Source organism: Lonchura striata, chromosome 29, assembly GCF_046129695.1.
Source record: "Lonchura striata isolate bLonStr1 chromosome 29, bLonStr1.mat, whole genome shotgun sequence".
NCBI lineage: Eukaryota > Metazoa > Chordata > Aves > Passeriformes > Estrildidae > Lonchura > Lonchura striata.
Genome location: NC_134631.1, coordinates 458,597 through 484,714, shown reverse-complemented (window position 1 = coordinate 484,714; position 26,118 = coordinate 458,597). Strand labels below are relative to the sequence as shown.

Sequence of the window (26,118 nt, the reverse complement as noted above, 5' to 3'; positions counted from 1 at the left end):
CCCCCCATTTTTCCCCCATTTTCCCCAATATTTTTCCCCCATTTTCCCCCAATATTTTTCCCCCGTTTTCCCCCATTTCCCCCCCATTTTCCCCATTTTCCACAATATTTCCCCCCAATATTTTCCCCCATTTCCCGCAATATTTCCCCCATTTCCCCCAATTTTTCCCCCCATTTCCCCCCATTTTCCCCCAATATTTTCCCCCATTTCCCCCAATTTTTCCCCATTTCCCCCAATATTTTCCACCTTTCCCCCATTTTCCCCCATTTCCCCCAATATTTCCCCCCATTTCCCCTCCCATTTTTCCCAATTTTTCCCCCATTTCCCCCCAATTTTTCCCCCATTTCCCCCAATATTTCCCCCATTTCCCCCCAATTTTTCCCCCATTTCCCCCAATATTTCCCCCATTTCCCCCCAATTTTTCCCCCATTTCCCCCAATATTTCCCCCATTTCCCCCAATTTTTCCCCCATTTCCCCCAATATTTCCCCCATTTCCCCCCAATTTTTCCCCCATTTCCCCCAGTATTTCCCCCCATTTCCCCCCCATTTTTCCCCCATTCCCCCCCCATTTTTCCCCCAATATTTCCCCCATTTCCCCCCAATTTTTCCCCCATTTCCCCCAATATTTCCCCCATTTCCCCCCCATTTTTCCCCCAATTTTCCCCCCATTTTTCCCCATTTTCCCCCAATATTTCCCCAATTCCCCCCATTTTTCCCCCATTTCCCCACCTGCTCCTGCAGCTCGGCCAGCCGGTTCGCTCTCTCCTCCTCGGAGTCGGAGCTCTCGTCGCTCTCGGAGCTCGTTTCCGTGGAACTCTCCTCCTCCTCCTCCTCATCCTCCTCATCCTCCTCCTCCTCCTCCTCCTCCTCCTCCTCCTCCTCGCTGGACGATTCCTCGGACGAGGATTTGGCCGCCGGCAGCGGCGCCGACGCGGCGCCGGGATCCTGCGGCTCGTCCGGCATCTTGGCGTAGCTGAACTCAAACACGTCCTGAAGGGAAAAAAAATCGGAATTTTGGTCCCAAAAATCCACAAAATTCACAGAAAAAAATCCCGAATACTTGTCACAAAAATCCGCGGAATTGCCACAAAAAAAATCCTGAATACTTGTCCCAAAAATCCTCAGAATTAAATCCCCAATTCTCATCCCAAAAATCCTGAATAGTTGTCCCAAAAATTCCCGAAATTCCCGGAATTAAATCCCGAATTCTCGTCCCAAAAATCCCCAGAATTAAATCCCAAATTCTTGTCCCAAAAATCCTGAATAGTTGTCCCAAAAATTCCCGGAATTAAATCCCGAATTCTCCTGTCAAAAATCCTGAATTTTCGTCCCAAAAATCCCCAAATTCTGAGCGGGAATTCTTGGCGTAGCTGAACTCGAACACGTCCTGGAAAAGAAATTCCCGGGATACCCGGGAAAAAAATCGGAATTTTGGTCCCAAAAATCCTGAATTCTCGTCCTAAAACTCCCCAAATTCGAGCGAGAATTCCCAAATTCTGAGCGGGAATTCTTGGCGTAGCTGAACTCAAACACGTCCTGAAGGGAAAAAAATCGGAATTTTGGTCCCCAAAATGCTGAATTTGCGTCCCAAAAATTCCCCAGAATTCACAGAATGAAAGCCCAAATTCCCAGGAAAAAATCCTGAATTTTCGTCCCAAAAATCCACAAAATTCACAGATAAAAATCCCGAATACTTGTCACAAAAATCCGCGGAATTGCCAGGAAAAAAATCCTGAATTCTCGTCCCAAAAATCCACAGAATTGCCAGAAAAAAATCCCGAATACTTGTCACAAAAATCCACGGAATCGCCAGGAAAAAATCCTGAATTTTCGTCCCAAAAATCCCCAGAATTCCTGGAATTAAATCCTGAATTTTCGTCCCAAAAATCCCCAAATTCTGAGCGGGAATTCTTGGCGTAGCTGAACTCGAACACGTCCTGGAAAAGAAATTCCCGGGATTCCCGGGAAAAAAATCGGAATTTTGGTCCCAAAAATCCTGAATTCTCGTCCTAAAAATCCCCAAATTCGAGCGAGAATTCCCAAATTCTGAGCGGGAATTCTTGGCGTAGCTGAACTCGAACACGTCCTGAAGGGAAAAAAAATCGGAATTTTGGTCCCAAAAATGCTGAATTTGCGTCCCAAAAATCCACAGAATTGCCAGAAAAAAATCCCGAATACTTGTCACAAAAATCCGCGGAATCGCCACGAAAAAATCCTGAATACTTGTCCCAAAAACCCACAAAATTCCCAGAAAAAAATCCTGAGTACTTATCCCAAAAATCCTCAGAATTAAATCCCCAATTCTCATCCCAAAAATCCTGAATAGTTGTCCCAAAAATTCCCGGAATTCCCGTAATTAAATCCCGAATTCTCGTCCCAAAAATCCTGAGTACTTGTCCCAAAAATCCCCAGAATTAAATCCCCAATTCTCATCCCAAAAATCCTGAATAGTTGTCAGAAAAATCCCCGGAATTAAATCCCGAATTCTCCTGTCAAAAATCCTGAATTTTCGTCCCAAAAATCCCCAAATTCTGAGCGGGAATTCTTGGCGTAGCTGAACTCGAACACGTCCTGGAAAAGAAATTCCCGGGATTCCCGGGAAAAAAATCGGAATTTTGGTCCCAAAAATCCCCAGAATTCCCAGAAAAAAATCCCGAATACTTGTCACAAAAATCCGCGGAATTGCCAGGAAAAAATCCTGAATTCTCGTCCCAAAAATCCTGAATTCTCGTCCCAAAAATCCTGAATTCTCGTCCTAAAAATCCCCAAATTCGAGCGAGAATTCCCAAATTCTGAGCGGGAATTCTTGGCGTAGCTGAACTCGAACACGTCCTGAAGGGAAAAAAATCGGAATTTTCGTCCCAAAAATGCTGAATTTGCGTCACAAAAATCCCCAGAATTCACAGAAAAAAATCCCGAATACTTGTCACAAAAATCCGCGGAATCGCCAGGAAAAAATCCTGAATTTTCATCCCAAAAATCCTGAATTTTCGTCCCAAAAATCCCCAGAATTAAATCCCAAATTCTCGTCCCAAAAATCCTGAATAGTTGTCAGAAAAATCCCCGGAATTAAATCCCGAATTCTCCTGTCAAAAATCCTGAATTTTTATCCCAAAAATCCCCAGAATTCCCGGAATTAAATCCTGAATTTTCGTCCCCAAAATCCCCAAATTCGAGCGAGAATTCCCAAATTCTGAGCGGGAATTCTTGGCGTAGCTGAACTCAAACACGTCCTGGAAAAGAAATTCCCGGGAAAAAAATCGGAATTTTGGTCCCAAAAATCCACAGAATTGCCAGAAAAAAATCCCGAATACTTGTCACAAAAATCCATGGAATTGCCACAAAAAAATCCTGAATACTTGTCCCAAAATCCTCAGAATTAAATCCCCAATTCTCATCCCAAAAATCCTGAATAGTTGTCCCAAAAATTCCCGGAATTCCCGTAATTAAATCCCGAATTCTCGTCCCAAAAATCCTGAGTACTTGTCCCAAAAATCGCCAGAATTAAATCCCCAATTCTCATCCCAAAAATCCTGAATAGTTGTCCCAAAAATTCCCAGAATGAAATCCCGAATTCTCCTGTCAAAAATCCTGAATTTTCGTCCCAAAAATCCCCAAATTCTGAGCGGGAATTCTTGGCGTAGCTGAACTCGAACACGTCCTGGAAAAGAAATTCCCGGGATTCCCGGGAAAAAAATCGGAATTTTGGTCCCAAAAATCCTGAATTCTCGTCCTAAAAATCCCCAAATTCGAGCGAGCATTCCCAAATTCTGAGCGGGAATTCTTGGCGTAGCTGAACTCGAACACGTCCTGAAGGGAAAAAAAATCGGAATTTTGGTCCCAAAAATGCTGAATTTGCGTCACAAAAATCCACAGAATTGCCAGAAAAAAATCCCGAATACTTATCACAAAAATCCGCGGAATCGCCAGGAAAAAATCCTGAATTTTCATCCCAAAAATCCTGAATTTTCGTCCCAAAAATCCTGAGAATTAAATCCCAAATTCTCGTCCCAAAAATCCTGAATAGTTGTCAGAAAAATCCCCGGAATTAAATCCCGAATTCTCCTGTCAAAAATCCTGAATTTTCATCCCAAAAATCCCCGGAATTCCCGGAATTAAATCCTGAATTCTCGTCCTAAAAATCCCCAAATTCGAGCGAGAATTCCCAAATTCTGAGCGGGAATTCTTGGCGTAGCTGAACTCAAACACGTCCTGAAGGGAAAAAAAATCGGAATTTTGGTCCCAAAAATGCTGAATTTGCGTCCCAAAAATTCCCCAGAATTCACAGAATGAAAGCCCAAATTCCCAGGGAAAAATCCTGAATTTTCGTCCCAAAATTCCAGAAAATTCACAGAAAAAAATCCCGAATACTTGTCCCAAAAATCCGTGGAATTGCCACGAAAAAATCCTGAATTCTCGTCCCAAAAATCCCCAGAATTCACAGAAAAAAATCCCGAATACTTGTCACAAAAATCCGCGGAATCGCCAGGAAAAAATCCTGAATTTTCGTCCCAAAAATCCCCAGAATTCCCGGAATTAAATCCTGAATTTTCGTCCCAAAAATCCCCAAATTCTGAGCGGGAATTCTTGGCGTAGCTGAACTCGAACACGTCCTGGAAAAGAAATTCCCGGGATACCCGGGAAAAAAATCGGAATTTTGGTCCCAAAAATCCTGAATTCTCGTCCTAAAAATCCCCAAATTCGAGCGAGAATTCCCAAATTCTGAGCGGGAATTCTTGGCGTAGCTGAACTCAAACACGTCCTAAAGGGAAAAAAATCGGAATTTTGGTCCCAAAAATGCTGAATTTTCGTCACAAAAATTCCCCAGATTTCACAGAATGAAAGCCCAAATTCCCAGGGAAAAATCCTGAATTTTCGTCCCAAAATTCCAGAAAATTCACAGAAAAAAATCCCGAATACTTGTCCCAAAAATCCGCGGAATTGCCAGGAAAAAATCCTGAATTCTCGTCCCAAAAATCCACAGAATTGCCAGAAAAAAATCCCAAATACTTGTCACAAAAATCCATGGAAATGCCAGGAAAAAATCCTGAATACTTGTCACAAAAATCCCGAATTTTTGTCCCAAAAATCCCGAATACTTGTCCCAAACATCCGCAAAATTCCCACGAAAAAAATTCCAAATTCTCGTCCCAAAAATCCCCGGAATTCCTAGAACAAATTCCCAAATTCTCGTCCCAAAAATCCATGAAATTCCCCGAATAAAATCCTGAATTTTCGTCCCAAAAATCCGCAAAATTCCCAGGAAAAAATCCCAAATTCTCATCCCAAAAATCCCCGGAATAAAATCCTGAATTCTCCCCCCAAAAATCCTCAAATTCCCGGCAAAAATCCCCAAATTTTGAGCGCGAAGCCCCAAATCCCGAGTGGGAATTCCGGGATTTTTCTGGGAATTTTCCTGGATTTTTCCAGGATTTTCTGAAATTCCCGTGAATTCTGTGAATTTACTGGGATTTTTCCAGGAATTTTCCATGATTTTCCGGATATTCCAGGATTCCAGGGAATTCTGGGATTTTCTGTGATTTTCCTGTGATTTCCCAGGATTTCCCCGGATCTTTCGGGGATTTTCCCGGATTTTTTTGGAATTTCAGGATTTTTCCCGGGATTTTCCCAGATTTTTTTTTGGAATTTCGCGATTTTTCAGGGATTTTCCTGGGTTTCTTTTGGAATTTTGGGATTTTTTGGGGATTTTCCCGGATTTTTTTGGGGAATTCCGGGATCTTTCAGGGATTTTCCCGGATTTTTTTGGAATTTTGGGATTTTCCCCGGGCTTTTCCCGGATTTTTTTTGGAATTTCGGGATTTCCGGGATCTTTCTGTGATTTTCCTGCGATTTTTCCAGGATTTCCTGGATTTTTTCTGGATTTTCCCGGATTTTTTTTGGAATTTCAGGATTTCCGGGATTTTCCCCGGATTTTTTTTTTGGAATTTCGGGATTTTTCCAGATTTTTTTTTTTGGAATTTCGGGATTTTTCGGGGATTTTCCCGGATTTTTTTTGGAATTTCAGGATTTCCGGGATCTTTCTGTGATTTTCCCGCGATTTTCCCGTGATTTGCCTGCACCACTCGGGGATTTTCCCGGATTTTTTTGGGATTTCCGGGATTTTCCCTGGTTTTTTTTTTGGGAATCCCGGGCTTTTCCCGGATTTTTTTTGGGAACTCCGGGATTTTCCCGGGTTTTTTTTGGGAATTTCAGGATTTCTGGGATCTTTCCGGGATTTTCCTGGATTTTTTTGGGATTTCGGGATTTCTGGGATCTTTCTGTGATTTTCCAGCGATTTTTCCAGGATTTCCTGGATTTTTTCTGGATTTTCCCGGATTTTTTTTGGAATTTCAGGATTTCCTGGAATTTTTCTGGATTTTCCCGGATTTTTTTTTTAATTTCGGTATTTTTCCGGGTTTTTTTTTTTGAATTTCGGGATTTTTTCTGGATTTTCCCGGATTTTTTTTGGAATTTCAGGATTTCCGGGATTTTCCCGTTTTTTTTTTTTTTTTTTAATTTTGGGATTTTTTCTGGATTTTCCCGGATTTTTTTTTTTTTATTTCGGGATTTTTCCGTGTTTTGTTTTTTTTTTTTTTTTTTAAATTTCGGGATTTTTTTCTGGATTTTCCCGGTTTTTTTTTTTTTGGAATTTCGGGATTTTTCCCGGGATTTTCCCAGATTTTTTTTGGAATTTTGAGATTTTTCGGGGATTTTCCTGGATTTTTTTTGGAATTTCGGGATTTTTTCTGGATTTTCCCGGATTTTTTTGGAATTTCAGGATTTCTGGGATTTTCCCCGGGATTTTCCCAGATTTTTTTTTTTTAATTTCGGGATTTTTTCTGGATTTTCCCGGATTTTTTTGGAATTTCAGGATTTCTGGGATTTTCCCCGGGATTTTCCCGGATTTTTTTGGAATTCCAGGATTTTTCGGGGATTTTCCCGGATTTTTTTGGAATTTCGGGATTTCCAGGATTTTCCCCGAGATTTTCCCGGAATTTTTTTTTTTGAATTTCGGGATTTTCCCGTTTGTTTTTTTTTTTTGAATTTCGGGATTTTTCGGGGATTTTCCCGTTTTTTTTTTTTTTTTTGGAATTTCGGGATTTTCCCGGGCTTTTCCCGTATTTTTTTTGGGAATTCCGGGCATGCCGGGCCCCACCTGCAGCTTGCGGGCCATGGCCACCACGTCGTGGTCGGGCGGGTTGTACTTGTAGCAGTTGGAGAACATCAGCCGGACGTCGGCCGCGAACTCCTGCGCGTCCCGGAACTCCCGAACCTCCATCTTCCGCTGCGGGGACACGGGGGGACACGGGGTCAGGGGACACTGAGGCACGGGGGGACACGGACACGGGGACACGGGGGGACACGGCGTCGGGGGAAACTGAGGCACGGCGGGGACACGGACACGGGGACACGGACACGGGGTCGGGGGAAACTGAGGCACGGCGGGCTCAGGGGAAACTGAGGCACGGCGGGGACAGGGGAAACTGAGGCACGGCGGGGACACGGACACGGGGTCAGGGGAAACTGAGGCACGGGGGGACACGGACACGGGGTCGGGGGAAACTGAGGCACGGCGGGGACACGGACACGGGGACACGGACACGGGGTCAGGGGACACTGAGGCACGGCGGGACACGGACACGGGGTCGGGGGAAACTGAGGCACGGCGGGACACGGACACGGGGTCAGGGGACACTGAGGCACGGCGGGACACGGACACGGGGACACGGACACGGGGTCAGCGGGAAACTGAGGCACGGGGGGACACGGACACGGGGACACGGACACGGGGACACGGACACGGGGTCAGGGGAAACTGAGGCACGGGGGGACACGGACACGGGGACACGGACACGGGGACACGGACACGGGGTCAGGGGAAACTGAGGCACGGGGGGACACGGACACGGGGACACGGACACGGGGTCAGGGGAAACTGAGGCACGGGGGGACACGGACACGGGGACACGGACACGGGGTCGGGGGAAACTGAGGCACGGCGGGGTCAGGGGAAACTGAGGCACGGCGGGGTCAGGGGAAACTGAGGCACGGCGGGGACACGGACACGGGGACACGGACACAGGGTCAGGGGAAACTGAGGCACGGCAGGGACAGGGGAAACTGAGGCACGGCGGGGACACGGACACGGGGACACGGGGAAACTGAGGCACGGCGGGGACACGGACACGGGGACACGGACACGGCGTCAGGGGAAACTGAGGCACGGCGGGCTCAGGGGAAACTGAGGCACGGCGGGGACACGGACACGGGGTCGGGGGAAACTGAGGCACGGGGGGACACGGACACGGGCTCAGGGGAAACTGAGGCACGGCGGGGACACGGACATGGGGACACGGACACGGGCTCAGGGGAAACTGAGGCACAGCAGGGACACGGAGACGGCGTCAGGGGAAACTGAGGCACGGCGGGGACACGGACACGGGGACACGGACACCGCGTCAGGGGAAACTGAGGCACGGCGGGACACGGACACGGGGACAGGGGAAACTGAGGCACGGGGGGACACGGACACGGGGTCGGGGGAAACTGAGGCACAGCGGGGACATGGACACGGGGACACGGGGAAACTGAGGCACAGCGGGGACACGGACACGGGGTCAGGGGAAACTGAGGCACGGGGGGACACGGACACGGGGTCGGGGGAAACTGAGGCACAGCGGGGACATGGACACGGGGACACGGGGAAACTGAGGCACAGCGGGGACACGGACACGGGGTCAGGGGAAACTGAGGCACGGACACGGCGTCAGGGGAAACTGAGGCACGGCGGGGTCAGGGGAAACTGAGGCACGGCGGGGACACGGACACGGGGTCAGGGGAAACTGAGGCACGGGGGGACACGGACACGGGGTCAGGGGAAACTGAGGCACGGGGGGACACGGACACGGGGACACGGACACGGGGACGGGGGAAACTGAGGCACGGGGGGACACGGACACGGGGACACGGACACGGGGACGGGGGAAACTGAGGCACGGCGGGGACACGGACACGGGGACACGGACACGGGGTCAGGGGAAACTGAGGCACGGCGGGGACACGGACACAGGGACACGGACACGGCGTCAGGGGAAACTGAGGCACGGCGGGCTCAGGGGAAACTGAGGCACGGCGGGGACACGGACACGGGGACACGGACACGGCGTCAGGGGAAACTGAGGCACGGCGGCGTCAGGGGAAACTGAGGCACGGCGGGGTCAGGGGAAACTGAGGCACGGCGGGGTCACGGACACGGGGTCAGCGGGAAACTGAGGCACGGAACGGTCATGGAAGAATCAATGGGGTCATGGAAGGGTCAACAGGGGAAACTGAGGCACGGGAGGGTCAATGGAGTCACAGAATGGTCAATGGGGTCATGGGATGGTCAGTGGGGTAAACTGAGTCATGGGATGGTCAATGGGTCATGGAATGGTCAATGGGGGAAACTGAGTCACGGAAGGGTCAATGGAGTCACAGAATGGTCAATGGGGGAAACTGAGTCACGGAAGGGTCAATGGGTCTTGGAAGGGTCAATGAGGTCATGGAAGGGTCAATGAAGTCATGGAAGGGTCAAGGGGGTCAAGGAATGGTCAATGGGGTCATGGGATGGTCAATGGGGGAAACTGAGTCACGGAAGGGTCAATAGGTCTTGGAAGGTTCAATGGAGTCAAGGAATGGTCAATGAAGTCAATTAATGGTCAATGAAGTCAAGGAATGGTCAATGGGGTCATGGAAGGGTCAATGGGGGAAACTGAGGCACGGAAGGGTCAATAGGTCTTGGAAGGGTCAATGGGGTCATGGAATGGTCAATGAAGTCAAGGAAGGGTCAACCAAGTCATGGAAGGGTCAACCAAGTCATGGAAGGGTCAACAGGGTCATCGAAACGTCAACGAATCGCTCGACAAGAAACTCCAAAAAACCTCAAAAAATCCCCAAAAAAACCCCAAAAAAATCCCCAAAAAAATCCCCAAAAATCCCCCAAAAAAATGCCAAAAAACCCCCAATCTCCCCCCAAATTTCACCTTGATGGTGCTGAGGTCCATGGGGTGCTTGATGATCTCGTGGTAGTCGTGCAGCCCCAGCGCCGAGGCGTCGACGGGTTTGTAGAAGGGCCAGGCGTAGGCGGCGTGCTTCTTGGAGAGCAGCTCCTTGAGGATCCCGTTGCAGTACTTGAGCTGCTCCGAGAGTTTCCCTTTCTTGGACGTTTGGTGCTGCTGGGAATCGGGCAGGTCCTTCCGGGGCGGTTTGATGGGACGGCCGCTCTCGCGCCGCGCCGGGATTTTGGCGGATTTGGCGTTTTCGGCGCCGGGCGGCGAGGATTCGCCGGCGGCGGCGGCGGCGGCGGCGGTGGTGGCGATGATGGCCGTGGTGGTGGGAGTGGTGGTGTCGGCTTTCCGCTTCACGCCCTTTTTCTGGGAAAAGAGGGGGTTGGGTTTTTTTTGGGATTGGGGTTTGGGATGTTCGGAATCCCAAAATCCCATTCTGGAATCCCAAAATCCCATTCCAGGAGCCAAAATCCCATTCCAAGACCCAAAATCCCATTCCAGAATCCCAAAATCCCATTCCAGGATCCCAAAATCCCATTCCAAGTGCCAAAATCCCATTCCAGAATCCCAAAATCCCATTCCAGGATAAAAAATCCCATTCCAGGATAAAAAATCCCATTCCAGAATCCCAAAATCCCATTCCAGGAGCCAAAATCCCATTCCAGGATCCCAAAATCTCATTCCAGGATCCCAAAATCCCATTCCAAGACCCAAAATCCCATTCCAGAATCCCAAAATCCCATTCCAAGTGCCAAAATCCCATTCCACGACAAAAAAATCCCATTCTAAAACCCAAAATCCCATTCCAGGAGCCAAAACCCCATTCCAGGAGCCAAAATCCAATTCCAGAATCCCAAAATCGCATTCCAGAATCCCAAAATCCCATTCCAGGATCCCAAAATCCCATTCCAGGATCTCGAAATCCCATTCCAAGACCCAAAATCCCATTCCAGGATCCCAAAATCCCATTCCAGGATCCCAAAATCCCATTCCAGAATCCCAAAATCCCATTCCAAGAGCCAAAATCCCATTCCAGGATCCCAAAATCTCATTCCAGGATCCCAAAATCCCATTCCAGGATCCCAAAATCCCATTCCAGAATCCCAAAATCCCATTCCAAGTGCCAAAATCCCATTCCAGAATCCCAAAATCCCATTCCAGAATCCCAAAATCCCATTCCAGGAGCCAAAATCCCATTCCAGAATCCCAAAATCCAATTGCAGGATTAAAAAATCCCATTCCAGAATCTCGAAATCCCATTCCAAGACCCAAAATCCCATTCCACGACCCAAAATCCCATTCCAGGATCCCAAAATTCCATTCCAGGATCCCAAAATTCCATTCCAAGACCCAAAATCCTATTCCAGGATAAAAAAATCCCATTCCAAGAGCCAAAATCCAATTGCAGGATTAAAAAATCCCATTCCAGAATTCCAAAATCGCATTCCAGGATAAAAAAATCCCAATCCAGGAGCCAAAATCCAATGCCAGAATCCCAAAATCCCATTCCAAGAGCCAAAATCCCATTCCAGTGTCCCAAACCCCAATCCCACATCCCAAACTCCCCAAATTCCCTCATCCCAACCCCCCAAATCCCATCCCAAAATCCCCAAATTCTCCAATTCCCTCATCCCAAACCCCTCAAATCCCACCCCAAACCCCCCAAAATTCCCCAAATCCCCCCAAATTCCCAAATTCCCTCATCCCAAATCCCCAAAATCCCCAAAATTCCCAAATTCCCTCATCCCAAACCCCCAAAATCCCCAAATTCCCCCATCCCAAACCCCTCAAATCCCACCCCAAACCCCCCAAAATTCCCAAAAATCCCCCCAGACCCCCAAATTCCCTCATCCCAAACCCCCAAAATCCCCAAATTCCCTCATCCCAAATCCCCAAAATTCCCAAATTCCCTCATCCCAAACCCCCAAGATCCCCAAAATTCCCAAATTCCCCCATCCCAAACCCCTCAAATCCCACCCCAAACCCCCCAAAATTCCCAAAAACCCCCCCAGACTCCCAAATTCCCTCATCCCAAACCCCCCAATCCCACCACCCCAAACCCCCCAAAATCCCCAAATCCCCCCAAATTCCCAAATTCCCTCATCCCAAATCCCCAAAATCCCCAAAATTCCCAAATTCCCTCATCCCAAACCCCTCAAATCCAACCCCAAACCCCCCAAAATTCCCAAAAATCCCCCCAGACCCCCAAATTCCCTCATCCCAAACCCCCAAAATCCCCAAATTCCCCCATCCCAAACCCCTCAAATCCCACCCCAAACCCCCCAAAATTCCCAAAAATTCCCCCAGACCCCCAAATTCCCTCATCCCAAACCCCCCAAAATCCCCAAATCCCCCCAAATTCCCAAATTCCCTCATCCCAAATCCCCAAAATCCCCAAAATTCCCAAATTCCCTCATCCCAAATCCCCAAAATCCCCAAAATCCCCAAATTCCCCCATCCCAAACCCCTCAAATCCCACCCCAAACCCCCCAAAATTCCCAAAAATCCCCCCAGACTCCCAAATTCCCTCATCCCAAACCCCCCAAAATTCCCAAAAATCCCAAATTCCCTCATCCCAAATCCCCAAAATCCCCAAAATTCCCAAATTCCCTCATCCCAAACCCCCCAAAATCCCCCAAATTCCCAAATTCCCTCACCCCAAACCCCCCAAAATCCCCAAAAATTCCCTCACCTTGGCCACGGGCTGGGTGGGCGCGGGAGCCGCCAGGACGCCGGGGTTGCTGGGATTGCTGGGATTGCTGGGATTTCCCAGATTTCCGGGATTTCCCGGATTCCCGGGATTCCCGGGAAGCTGCAGGGATTTCAGGAGCGGCGCGGCGATGACCGACGGGTGCGGGATGTTGACGATGGTGGTCGGGATTTCGGGAGCGTACGCGGGTTGGGAAACTGAGGAAACGGCCGGGACCTGCTGGGCGGCGCCGGTCAGACCCGCCAGGAGAGCTGGAAAAACAGGGAAAATCCCTTGGGATCACGAAAATTCCTGGGAAAAACCTGGAAAAATGGGGTTGGAAGAGGAAAAAAGCTGGAAAAATGGAACCAGGAGACACAAAAACCTGGAAAAATGGGGCTGGGAGACACAAAATCCTGGAAAATTTGGATTGAGACACAAAAACCTGGAAAAATGGGGTTGGGAGACACAAAAACCTGGAAAAATGGGGTTGGAAGACACAAAAACATGGAAAATTTGGATTGGGAGACACAAAACCTGGAAAAATGGGGTTAGAAGACACAAAAACCTGGAAAAATGGGGTTGGAAGAGGCAAAAACCTGGAAAAATGGAACCAGGAGACACAAAATCCTGGAAAATTTGGATTGGGAGACACAAAACCTGGAAAAATGGGGTTGGAAGACACAAAAACGTGGAAAATTTGGATTGAGAGACACAAAAAACCTGGAAAAATGGGGCTGGGAGACACAAAATCCTGGAAAATTTGGATTGAGACACAAAAACCTGGAAAAATGGGGTTGGGAGACACAAAAACCTGGAAAAATGGGGTTGGAAGACACAAAAACATGGAAAATTTGGATTGGGAGACACAAAACCTGGAAAAATGGGGTTAGAAGACACAAAAACCTGGAAAAATGGGGTTGGAAGAGGCAAAAACCTGGAAAAATGGAACCAGGAGACACAAAATCCTGGAAAATTTGGATTGGGAGACACAAAACCTGGAAAAATGGGGTTGGAAGACACAAAAACGTGGAAAATTTGGATTGAGAGACACAAAAAACCTGGAAAATTTGGATTGGGAGACACAAAAACCTGGAAAAATGGGGTTAGAAGATGAAAAAAGCTGGAAAAACGGGGTTGGAAGAGGCAAAAACCTGGAAAAATGGAGCTGGGAGACACAAAAACGTGGAAAATTTGGATTGCGAGACACAAAACCCTGAAAAATGGGGCTGGGAGACACAAAATCCTGGAAAATTTGGATTGGGAGACACAAAACCTGGAAAATGGGGTTGGGAGACACAAAAACGTGGAAAATTTGGATTGAGAGACACAAAATCCTGGAAAAATGGGGTTGGAAGACACAAAATCCTGGAAAATTTGGATTGAGACAAAAAATCCTGGAAAAATGGGGTTAGAAGATGAAAAAAGCTGGAAAAACGGGGTTGGAAGAGGCAAAAACCTGGAAAAATGGAACCAGGAGACATAAAAACGTGGAAAATTTGGACTGGGAGACACAAAATCCTGGAAAATTTGGATTGGGAGAAACAAAACCTGGAAAAATGGGGTTGGAAGACACAAAAACCTGGAAAATTTGGATTGGGAGAAACAAAACCTGGAAAAATGGGGCCGGGAGACACAAAAATGTGGAAAATTTGGATTGGGAGACACAAAAACCTGGAAAATTTGGATTGGGAGACAGAAAAACCTGGAAAAATGGGGTTAGAAGATGAAAAAAGCTGGAAAAACGGGGTTGGAAGAGGCAAAAACCTGGAAAAATGGAACCGGGAGACACAAAATCCTGGAAAATTTGGATTGGGAGACACAAAACCTGGAAAAATGGGGTTGGGAGACACAAAAACGTGGAAAATTTGGATTGAGAGACACAAAATCCTGGAAAATTTGGATTGAGACACAAAATCCTGGAAAAATGGGGTTAGAAGATGAAAAAAGCTGGAAAAATGGGGTTGGAAGAGGCAAAAACCTGGAAAAATGGAGCTGGGAGACACAAAATCCTGGAAAATTTGGATTGGGAGACACAAAACCTGGAAAAATGGGGCTGGAAAACATGAAAACCTGGAAAAATGGGGTTGGGATCCCTAAAAAGGCACCAAAATCCTGGGAAAAGGGATTTAGGAACACAAAAATCCTGGAAAAGGGATTTAGGAACATAAAAATCCTGGAAAAAGTGATTTGGGAACGTGCCAGGGGAAACTGAGGAAACGGCCGGGACCTGCTGGGCGGCGCCGGTCAGACCCGCCAGGAGAGCTGGAAAACAGGGAAAATCCCTTGGGATCACGAAAATTCCTGGGAAAATGGGGGGAAACCCTGAAAAAATGGGGTTAGAAGATGAAAAAAGCTGGGAAAATGGGGTTGGAAGACACAAAATCCTGGAAAAACGGGGTTGGAAGAGGCAAAAACCTGGAAAAATGGAGCTGGGAGACACAAAAACGTGGAAAATTTGGATTGGGAGACACAAAAAACCTGGAAAAATGGGGCTGGGAGACACGAAAACCTGGAAAAATGGGGCTGGGAGACACAAAATCCTGGAAAATTTGGATTGGGAGACACAAAACCTGGAAAAATGGGGTTGGAAGACACAAAAACGTGGAAAATTTGGATTGGGAGACACAAAACCTGGAAAAATGGGGCCGGGAGACACAAAAATGTGGAAAATTTGGATTGAGACACAAAACCTGGAAAAATGGGGTTGGAAGACACAAAATCCGGGAAAATTTGGATTGGGAGACACAAAACCTGGAAAAATGGGGTTGGAAGAGGCAAAAACCTGGAAAAATGGGATTGGGAGACACAAAAACGTGGAAAATTTGGATTGGGAGACACAAAAAACCTGGAAAAATGGGGCTGGGAGACACAAAATCCTGGAAAAATGGGGTTGGGAGACACAAAACCTGGGAAAATGCGGTTGGGAGACACAAAATCCTGGAAAATTTGGATTGGGAGACACAAAACCTGGAAAATGGGGTTGGGAGACACAAAATCCTGGAAAATTTGGATTGAGAGACACAAAAAACCTGGAAAAATGGGGTTGGGAGACACAAAACCTGGGAAAATGCGGTTGGGAGACACAAAACCTGGAAAAATGGGGTTGGGAGACACAAAAACGTGGAAAATTTGGATTGAGAGACACAAAAACCTGGAAAATTTGGATTGGGAGACACAAAAACCTGGAAAAATGGGGTTAGAAGATGAAAAAAGCTGGAAAAATGGGGTTGGAAGAGGCAAAAACCTGGAAAAATGGGGCCGGGAGACACAAAAACGTGGAAAATTTGGATTGCGAGACACAAAAAACCTGAAAAATGGGGCTGGGAGACACGAAAACCTGGAAAAATGGGGCTGGGAGACACAAAATCCTGGAAAATTTGGATTGGGAGACACAAAACCTGGAAAAATGGGATTGGGAGACAAAAAAATATGGGAAAATGGGGCTGGAAGACCCAAAAACCTGGAAAAATGGGGTTGGAAGATGAAAAAACAGGGAAAATTGGGGTTGGGAGACACAAAAACCGGGAAAAAAAGGGATTGGGAGACCAAAAAACCTGGAAAAATGGGGTTGGAAGAGGCAAAAACCTGGAAAAATGGGGTTAGAAGACACAAAAACCTGGAAAAAGGGGGTTGGGATCCCTAAAAAGGCACAAAAATCCCGGAAAAAGGGATTTGGAAGCCCTAAAGGACACCAAAATTCCATTTTTTCCCAAATTCCAGCTGTGTTTCCCAAATTCCAGCCGATTTTACCCAAATCTGCTTCATTCCTCCCCAAAATTTCCATTTTTTCCTAAAATTTGGGGCTTTTTCTCCAAAATCTGTTTTTTTCCCCCAAAATTTTGGTTTTTTTCCCAAAAATTTGAAATATTTTACCAAATCCCACCTGTTTCACCCCAAACCCAGCTGTCCATCCCCAAAACCTGAATTCCACCTCATTTTACCCTAGAATTTCACATTTTTTCCCCCCAAAATTCACATTTTTTGTCCAAAATTTGGGTTTCTTCCCAAAATTTCCATTATTTTACCAAATTCCACCTGTTTCACCCCAAATCCTGGCTTTTAACCTCAATTCCACCTCATTTCACCCCAAAATCCAGCCGCTTTCACCCCAAAATTTTGAGATTTTTTTTTTTCCCCAAATCTGGGTCTTTCCCCCAAAATTTCTTTTTTTTTTTCCAAAATTTGAAATATTTTCCCCAAATCCCAGCTGCTTCACCCCAAATCCTGGCTTTTAAATTCCACCTCATTTTCCCCCCAAAAATTCACATTTTTCCCCCCAAAATTCACATTTTTCCCCCCAAAATTCACATTTTTTGCCCAAAATCCTCGGGGTTTTTTACCCAAATTTCGGGTTTTTTCCCAAAATCTCATTTTTTCACCCCAAAATCCCACCTGCAGCCCGGGCTGCCCCTTTCTTGTGGCTGTTCTTGGCCAGGGGCAGCAGCAGCTCCTGCTGCTTTCACCCCAAAATTGGAGATTTTTTCCCCCAAAACTTGGGGTTTTTTCCCCAAAATCTGAGGTTCTTTCCCAAAATTTCATTTTTTTTCCAAAATTTGAATTATTTTCCCCAAATCCTGGCTTTTAACCTCAATTCCACCTCATTTCACCCCAAAATCCAGATGCTTTCACCCCAAAATTTTGAGACTTTTTACCTCAAACTTTGGGGTTTTTTTCCCAAAATCTGGGTTTTTCCCCCAAAATTTCTTTTTTTTCCCAAAATTTGAAATATTTTCCCCAAATCCCAGCTGCTTCACCCCAAATCCTGGCTTTTAAATTCCACCTCATTTTCCCCCCAAAAATTCACATTTTTCCCCCCAAAATTCACATTTTTTGTCCAAAATTTGGGTTTCTTCCCAAAATTTCCATTTTTTTCCTAAAATTTGAATTATTTTACCAAATTCCACCTGTTTCACCCCAAATCCTGGCTTTTAACCTCAATTCCACCTCATTTCACCCCAAAATCCAGCCGCTTTCACCCCAAAATTTTGAGATTTTTTTTTCCCCAAAACTTGGGGTTTTTTCCCCAAATCTGGGGTTTTCCCCCAAAATTTCTTTTTTTTCCTAAAATTTGAAATATTTTCCCCAAATCCCAGCTGCTTCACCCCAAATCCTGGCTTTTAAATTCCACCTCATTTTCCCCCCAAAAATTCACATTTTTCCCCCCAAAATTCACATTTTTCCCCCCAAAATTCACATTTTTCCCCCCAAATCCTCGGGGTTTTTTGCCCAAATTTCGGGTTTTTTCCCAAAATCTCATTTTTTCACCCCAAAATCCCACCTGCAGCCCGGGCTGCCCCTTTCTTGTGGCTGTTCTTGGCCAGGGGCAGCAGCAGCTCCTGCTGCTTTCACCCCAAAATTGGAGATTTTTTCCCCCAAAACTTGGGGTTTTTTCCCCAAAATCTGAGGTTCTTTCCCAAAATTTCATTTTTTTTCCAAAATTTGAATTATTTTCCCCAAATCCTGGCTTTTAACCTCAATTCCACCTCATTTCACCCCAAAATCCAGCCGCTTTCACCCCAAAATTTTGAGACTTTTTACCTCAAACTTTGGGGTTTTTTTTCCCGAAAATTTGGGGTTTTTTCCCCCCAAAATTTAATTTTTTTCCCAAAATTTGAAATATTTTCCCCAAATCCCAGCTGCTTCACCCCAAATCCTGGCTTTTAAATTCCACCTCATTTTCCCCCCAAAAATTCACATTTTTCCCCCCAAAATTCACATTTTTCGCCCAAAATCCTCGGGGTTTTTTGCCCAAATTTCGGGTTTTTTCCCAAAATCTCGTTTTTTCACCCCAAAATCCCACCTGCAGCCCGGGCTGCCCCTTTCTTGTGGCTGTTTTTGGCCAGGGGCAGCAGCAGCTCCTGCTGCTTTCACCCCAAAATTTGAGATTTTTTCCCCCAAAACTTGGGGTTTTTTCCCCAAAATCTGAGGTTCTTTCCCAAAATTTCTGTTTTTTTCCCAAAATTTGAAATATTTTCCCCAAATTCCACCTGTTTCACCCCAAATCCTGGCTTTTAACCTCAATTCCACCTCATTTCACCCCAAAATCCAGACGCTTTTACCCCAAAATTTTGAGACTTTTTTTCCCCCAAAATTTGGGGTTTTTTTCCCCCAAAATTTAATTTTTTTCCCCAAATTTGAAATATTTTCCCCAAATCCCAGCTGCTTCACCCCAAATCCTGGCTTTTCAATTCCACCTCATTTTCCCCCCAAAAATTCACATTTTTCCCTCCAAAATTCACATTTTTCCCCCCAAAATTCACATTTTTCGCCCAAAATCCTCGGGGTTTTTTGCCCAAATTTCGGGTTTTTTCCCAAAATCTCATTTTTTCACCCCAAAATCCCACCTGCAGCCCGGGCTGCCCCTTTCTTGTGGCTGTTTTTGGCCAGGGGCAGCAGCAGCTCCTGCTGCTTTCACCCCAAAATTGGAGATTTTTTCCCCCCAAACTTGGGGTTTTTTCCCCAAAATCTGAGGTTCTTTCCCAAAATTTCCGTTTTTTTCCCAAAATTTGAATTATTTTACCAAATTCCACCTGTTTCACCCCGAATCCTGGCTTTTAACCTCAATTCCACCTCATTTCACCCCAAAATCCAGCCGCTTTCACCCCAAAATTTTGAGACTTTTTACCTCAAACTTTGGGGTTTTTTTTTCCCAAAAATCTGGGGTTTTCCCCCAAAATTTCTTTTTTTTCCCAAAATTTGAAATATTTTCCCCAAATCCCAGCTGCTTCACCCCAAATCCTGGCTTTTAAATTCCACCTCATTTTCCCCCCAAAAATTCACATTTTTCCCTCCAAAATTCACATTTTTCGCCCAAAATGCTCGGGGTTTTTTGCCCAAATTTCGGGTTTTTTTCCCAAAATCTCGTTTTTTCACCCCAAAATCCCACCTGCAGCCCGGGCTGCCCCTTTCTTGTGGCTGTTCTTGGCCAGGGGCAGCAGCAGCTCCTGCTCCTCGGGCGGCATCTGAGCCACTTTCTGCAGGAAAAGCTTCTCCAGCGTCTGCGCCATCAGCACGATGTCATCCGTGGGCTGAAAAATGGGGCAAAAAAGGCAAAAAACGGGAAAAAAATCGAAATTATCAATGGGGAAATATTGGGGAAAATTCGGGATTTTTTCTGATTTGTTTCTGATTTTTTTGGATGTTTTTATGGGTTTTTTTGTAATTTTAAAGTGATTTTTTTCTCAATTTTTTGGTGTTTTTTTGTTAATATGTCGGGCGATTTTTTGGAAATATTTGGGATTTTTTTCGCAATTTTTAAGAATTTTTTCTGGTTTTTTTCGATTTTTTTTCTTGATTTTTAAAATTTTTATTCGTAATTTTTTCCGAATTTTTGGTGATTTTTTTTATTTCTTTAAGGCATTTTTCCCTGAATTTTTTTGTTGTTTTTCTTTTAATATTTTGGGGAATTTTGGGGGATTTTTGGGATTTTATAGATTTTTTGGGGATTTTTTTTCTGTATTTTTTTTTTGTGATTTTTTGGATTTTTTCTGAATTTTTAGGGGATTTTTTTTTTAATTTTTTGCATTTTTAAGGTTTTTTTTCCTCAAGTTTTGGGTGGTTTTCTTTTAAAATGTCAGAATTTTTTGGAGATTTTTTTGGGGATTTTTTGGGAATTTTTTGGGATTTTTTCGGGAATATTTTCAGATTTTTTGGGGGAATTTTTATCATTTTAGGGCAGAGCTTCTCCAGCGTCTGCGCCATCAGCACGATGTCATCCGTGGGCTGAAAAATGGGGCAAAAAAGGCAAAAAACGGGAAAAAAATCGAAATTGTCAATGGGGAAATATTGGGGAAAATTCGGGATTTTTTTCTGATTTTTTTCTGATTTTTTTCCGATTTTTTTCTGATTTTTTTCGATGTTTTTATGGGTTTTTTTGTAATTTTAAAGGGATTTTTTTCTCAATTTTTTGGTGTTTTTTTGTTAATATGTCGGGCGATTTTTTGGAAATATTTGGGATTTTTTTCGCAATTTTTAAGAATTTTTTCTGATTTTTTTCGATTTTTTTTCTTGATTTTTAAAATTTTTATTCATAATTTTTTTCGAATTTTTGGTGATTTTTTTTTTATTTCTTTAAGGCACTTTTCCCTGAATTTTTTTGTTGTTTTTCTTTTAATATTTTGGGAAATTTTGGGGAGTTTTTTGGGATTTTATAGATTTTTTGGGGATTTTTTTCTGATTTTTTTTTTGTGATTTTTTGGATTTTTTCTGAATTTTTAGGGGATTTTTTTTTAATTTTTTGCATTTTTAAGGTTTTTTTTCCTCAAGTTTTGGGTGGTTTTCTTTTAAAATGTCAGAATTTTTTGGAGATTTTTTTGGGGATTTTTTGGGGATTTTTTCGGGAATATTTTCAGATTTTTTGGGGGATTTTTTATCATTTTAGGGCAGAGCTTCTCCAGCGTCTGCGCCATCAGCACGATGTCATCCGTGGGCTGAAAAATGGGGCAAAAAAGGCAAAAAACGGGAAAAAAATCGAAATTGTCAATGGGGAAATATTGGGGAAAATTCGGGATTTTTTTCTGATTTTTTCTGATTTTTTTCTGATTTTTTTTGATGGTTTTATGGTTTTTTTGTAATTTTAAAGGGATTTTTTTCTCAATTTTTTGGTGTTTTTTTGTTAATATGTCGGGCGATTTTTTGGAAATATTTGGGATTTTTTTCGCAATTTTTGGGAATTTTTTTTTGATTTTTTTCGATTTTTATTCTGAATTTTACAATTTTTATTCATAAATTTTTTCGATTTTTTTGGTGATGTTTTTTTATTTCTTTAAGGCATTTTTCCCTGAATTTTTTTTGTTGTTTTTCTTTTAATATTTTGGGAAATTTTGGGGAATTTTTTGGGATTTTATAGATTTTTTGGGGATTTTTTTTCTGTATTTTTTTTTGGTGATTTTTTGGATTTTTTCTGAATTTTTAGGGGATTTTTTTTTAATTTTTTGCATTTTTAAGGGTTTTTTTCCTCAAGTTTTGGGTGGTTTTCTTTTAAAATGTCAGAATTTTTTGGAGAATTTTTTGGGGATTTTTTGGGAATTTTTGGGGATTTTTTCGGGAATATTTTCACATTTTTTGGGGGAATTTTTATCATTTTAGGGCAGAGCTTCTCCAGCGTCTGCGCCATCAGCACGATGTCATCCGTGGGCTAAAAAATGGGGCAAAAAAGGCAAAAAATGGGAAAAAAATCGAAATTGTCAATGGGGAAATATTGGGATAAATTCGGGATTTTTGGGGGAATTTTTTGGATTTTTTTCTCTTTTTTTTTGATGTTTTTGTGGGTTTTTTTGCAATTTTAAAGGGATTTTTTCTCAGTTTTTTGATATTTTTTTTTTTTAATATGTTGGGCAATTTTTGGGAAATATTTGGAATTTTTGGGGGAATTTTGGAAAATTTTTTAAATTTTTGCGTGTTTCTCTTACAATTTTAAAGGGATTTTTTTCCCCAATTTTTTGGTGTTTTTTGTTAATATGTTGGGGAATTTTTGGGAAATATTTGGGATTTTTTTGGGAATTTTTTGGAAATTTTTCTGGATTTTTTTCTGAAATTGTGTTTTCCTGGCAATTTTCAAGGGATTTTTTTCTCAATTTTTTGGCGTTTTTCTGTTAATAGGTTGAGGAATTTTTGGGAAATATTTGGGATTTTTCGGGATTTTTCTTGGGGAATTTTTTTTTATTTTTGGGGGTTTTTTTTCTGATTTTTTTTTTAATTTTTGCGTGTTTTCTTGCAATTTTGAAGAGATTTTTTTCTCAATTTTTTGTGTTTTTCGTTAATAACTTGGGGAATTTTTGGGAAATATTTGGGATTTTTTTGAGGAATTTTTGGGGCATTTTGGATTTTTTTTTTCTGATTTTTTTTGGAATTTTTTTCTAATTTTTTTGGAATTTTTTTTCTGATTTTTTTTGGATTTTTTTTGTGCCTTTTTTTAGTTTTAAGGCACTTTCCTCTGGATTTTTTGGTGTTTTTCTTTAAATATTTGGGCAATTTTTGGGAAAATCTTTTGAGATTTTGTTGGGGGAATTTTTCTGGATTTTTGAGGGAATTTTTTTAGATTTTTAAAGATTTTTTTAAAGGGATTTGTTTTACTCATAAGAGATTTTTTTTCAAATTTTTGGTGTTTTTCTCGTAGTTTTTTGGAATTTTTGGGGAATATTTTGGTTTTTTTTTTTCTTTTTTTTTTTAATTTTTTTGGATTTTTTTTCTGGGTTTTTTTGGCACTTTTTGGGTTACTTTTGGGCATATTTTTGAGTAATTTTGAGGTGATTTTTGGTATATTTTTGCGTAATTTTTGGCCGATTTTGTCTGATTTTTTTGGGTGACTTTTGGATAATTTTTGGGTAGTTTTTGGGTGATTTTTGTATTATTTTTGGGTGTATTTTTGAGCAATTTTGCGTGATTTTTGGATAATTTTTGGGTCGTTTTTGGGTGATTTTTGGCCAATTTTTGGGTGTATTTTTTTGCAATATTTGGATGATATTTGGGTGTCTTTTTTGGTAATTTTTTTGCTATTTTGGGGTGATTTTTGGTGTGTTTTTGCGTAATTTTTGGCCGATTTTGTCTGATTTTTTGGGTGATTTTTGGATAAATTTTGGGTTATTTTTGGAGCATTTTTGGATAATTTTCTGTAGTTTTTGGGTGATTTTTAAATGATTTTTGGGCGTATTTTTGGTGCGATTTTTACGTTGTTTTTAGGGTTTTTTTACGTAATTTTTGGCCGTTTTTGGCTATTTCCGCGCCGTTTTCAACGGGATTTTTTTGTGCTTATTTTGTGCGATTTTTGGGTCGTTTTCCTGCGATTTTGGGTCATTTTTGTACCTTGTTGTAGATGTAGCAGTTGGTGAACACGGGGTTGATATTTTCATGTCATTTTTGAGTGATTTTTGGCTGTATTTTTGTGTGATTTTGTGGTGAATTTTTTGGTATTTTTCGGGTTACTTTTGGCCGTTTTTGGGTAATTTTTGGGTTGTTTTTCTATGATTTTTGGGTGCATTTTTGGCTGATTTTTGGGCGTATATTTGAGTTATTTTTGTGCGTTTTTTGGTGTATTTTTACGTAATTTTTGGCCGTTTTTGGCTATTTCGGCGCCGTTTTCGACGGGATTTTTTTGTGCTTATTTTGTGCGATTTTTGGGTCGTTTTCCTGCGATTTTGGGTCATTTTTGTACCTTGTTGTAGATGTAGCAGTTGGTGAACACGGGGTTGATATTTTCATGTCATTTTTGTGTGATTTTGTGGTGAATTTTTTGGTATTTTTCGGGTTACTTTTGGCCGGTTTTGGGTAATTTTTGGGTGTATTTTTAGGTAATTTTTGGGTGATTTTTCTATAATTTTTGGGTGCATTTTTGGCTGATTTTTGGACGTATATTTGAGTTATTTTTGTGCGTTTTTTGGTGTATTTTTACGTAATTTTTGGCCGTTTTTGGCTATTTCCGCGCCATTTTCGACGGGATTTTTTTGTGCTTATTTTGTGCGATTTTTGGGTCGTTTTCCTGCGATTTTGGGTCATTTTTGTACCTTGTTGTAGATGTAGCAGTTGGTGAACATGGGGCTGATATTTTAATGTCATTTTTGAGTGATTTTTGGCTGTATTTTTGTGTGATTTTGTGGTGTATTTTTTGGTACTTTTCGGGTTACTTTTGGCTGGTTCTGGGTGATTTTTCTATGATTTTTGGGTGCATTTTTGGGGGATTTTTGGGTCATTTTTGGGTGATTTTTGGGCGTATATTTGAGTTATTTTTGTGCGTTTTTTGGTGTATTTTTACGTAATTTTTGGCCGTTTTTGGCTATTTCCGCGCCGTTTTCGACGGGATTTTTTTGTGCGTATTTTGCGCGATTTTTGGGTCGTTTTCCTGCGATTTTGGGTCATTTTTGTACCTTGTTGTAGATGTAGCAGTTGGTGAAGTCGGGGCTGATATTTTCATGTCATTTTTGTGTGATTTTGTGGTGAATTTTTTGGTATTTTTCGGGTTACTTTTGGCCGGTTTTGGGTAATTTTTGGGTGTATTTTTAGGTAATTCTTGTGTTGTTTTTCTATGATTTTTGGGTGCATTTTTGGCTGATTTTTGGGCGTATATTTGAGTTATTTTTGTGCGTTTTTTGGTGTATTTTTACGTAATTTTTGGCCGTTTTTGGCTATTTCCGCGCCGTTTTCGACGGGATTTTTTTGTGCTTATTTTGCGCGATTTTTGGGTCGTTTTCCTGCGATTTTGGGTCATTTTTGTACCTTGTTGTAGATGTAGCAGTTGGTGAACATGGTGTTGATATTTTCATGTCATTTTTGAGTGATTTTTGGCTGTATTTTTGTGTGATTTTGTGGTGAATTTTTTGGTACTTTTCAAGTTACTTTTGGCCGTTTTTGGGTAATTTTTGGGTGTATTTTTAGGTAATTTTTGGGTGATTTTTCTATGATTTTTGGGTGCATTTTTGGCTGATTTTTGGGCGTATATTTGAGTTATTTTTGTGCGTTTTTTGGTGTATTTTTACGTAATTTTTGGCCGTTTTTGGCTATTTCCGCGCCGTTTTCGACGGGATTTTTTTGTGCTTATTTTGTGCGGTTTTTGGGTCGTTTTCCTGCGATTTTGGGTCATTTTTGTACCTTGTTGTAGATGTAGCAGTTGGTGAACACGGGGCTGATATTTTAATGTCATTTTTGGGTGAATTTTTGGGTACATTTGGGATGATTTTTGTGTAATTTTTGTGTGACTTTTGGATGCATTTTTGGGTAGATTTTGGGCGATTTTTATGTGACTTTTGGGTGTATTTTTGGGTACAATTTGGGTGGGTTTAGGGTTTTTTTGGCTTATTTGTGGATCATTTTTTGGCTTATTTTTGGGTGTATTTTTGGCTTATTTTTGGGTGCATTTTCGGCCAATTTTTGGGTGTATTTTTTTGCTATTTTTGGCTGATATTTGGGTGTATTTTTTTGGTATTTTTTTTCTATTTTGGGGTGATTTTTGGATGCTTTTGTGGTGCATTTTTTTTGGTACTTTTTGGGTTACTTTTGGATGATTTTTGGGTGTGTTTTTGCGTAATTTTTGGCCGATTTTGTGCGGGTTTTTTTGGGTGATTTTTGGATAAATTTTGGATTATTTTTAAAGCAATTTTCGGTCGTTTTTGGGTGATTTTTGGGCGTATATTTGAGTTATTTTTGTGCGTTTTTTGGTGTATTTTTACGTAATTTTTGGCCGTTTTTGGCTATTTCCGCGCCGTTTTCGACGGGATTTTTTTGTGCTTATTTTGCGCGATTTTTGGGTCGTTTTCCTGCGATTTTGGGTCATTTTTGTACCTTGTTGTAGATGTAGCAGTTGGTGAAGTCGGGGCTGATATTTTCATGTCATTTTTGAGTGATTTTTGGCTGTATTTTTGTGTGATTTTGTGGTGAATTTTTTGGTA

General features: G+C 42.7%; 1 protein-coding gene and 1 long non-coding RNA gene across 2 annotated transcripts in view; both read right to left on the bottom strand.

Annotated features, from left to right (window-relative positions):
* The window catches only part of BRD2 (bromodomain containing 2), a 52,509-nt gene that overhangs the window by 13,663 nt on the left and 12,728 nt on the right, over positions 1–26,118 (bottom strand). Inside the window, exons 4-8 of the mRNA XM_077788962.1 lie at positions 19,626–19,767; positions 12,740–13,008; positions 10,024–10,413; positions 7,158–7,286; positions 731–991 (exon numbers count right to left, since the gene is read on the bottom strand). Coding sequence (XP_077645088.1) covers positions 731–991; positions 7,158–7,286; positions 10,024–10,413; positions 12,740–13,008; positions 19,626–19,767 — 1,191 coding nt within the window. The remainder of the gene's footprint in view (positions 1–730; positions 992–7,157; positions 7,287–10,023; positions 10,414–12,739; positions 13,009–19,625; positions 19,768–26,118) is intronic.
* On the bottom strand, positions 21,787–24,619 carry LOC144247651 (uncharacterized). Its single transcript, XR_013341245.1, has 2 exons — positions 23,543–24,619; positions 21,787–21,875 (listed from the first exon to the last, which is right to left on the bottom strand). It is a non-coding gene; the product is annotated as an uncharacterized LOC144247651 (long non-coding RNA).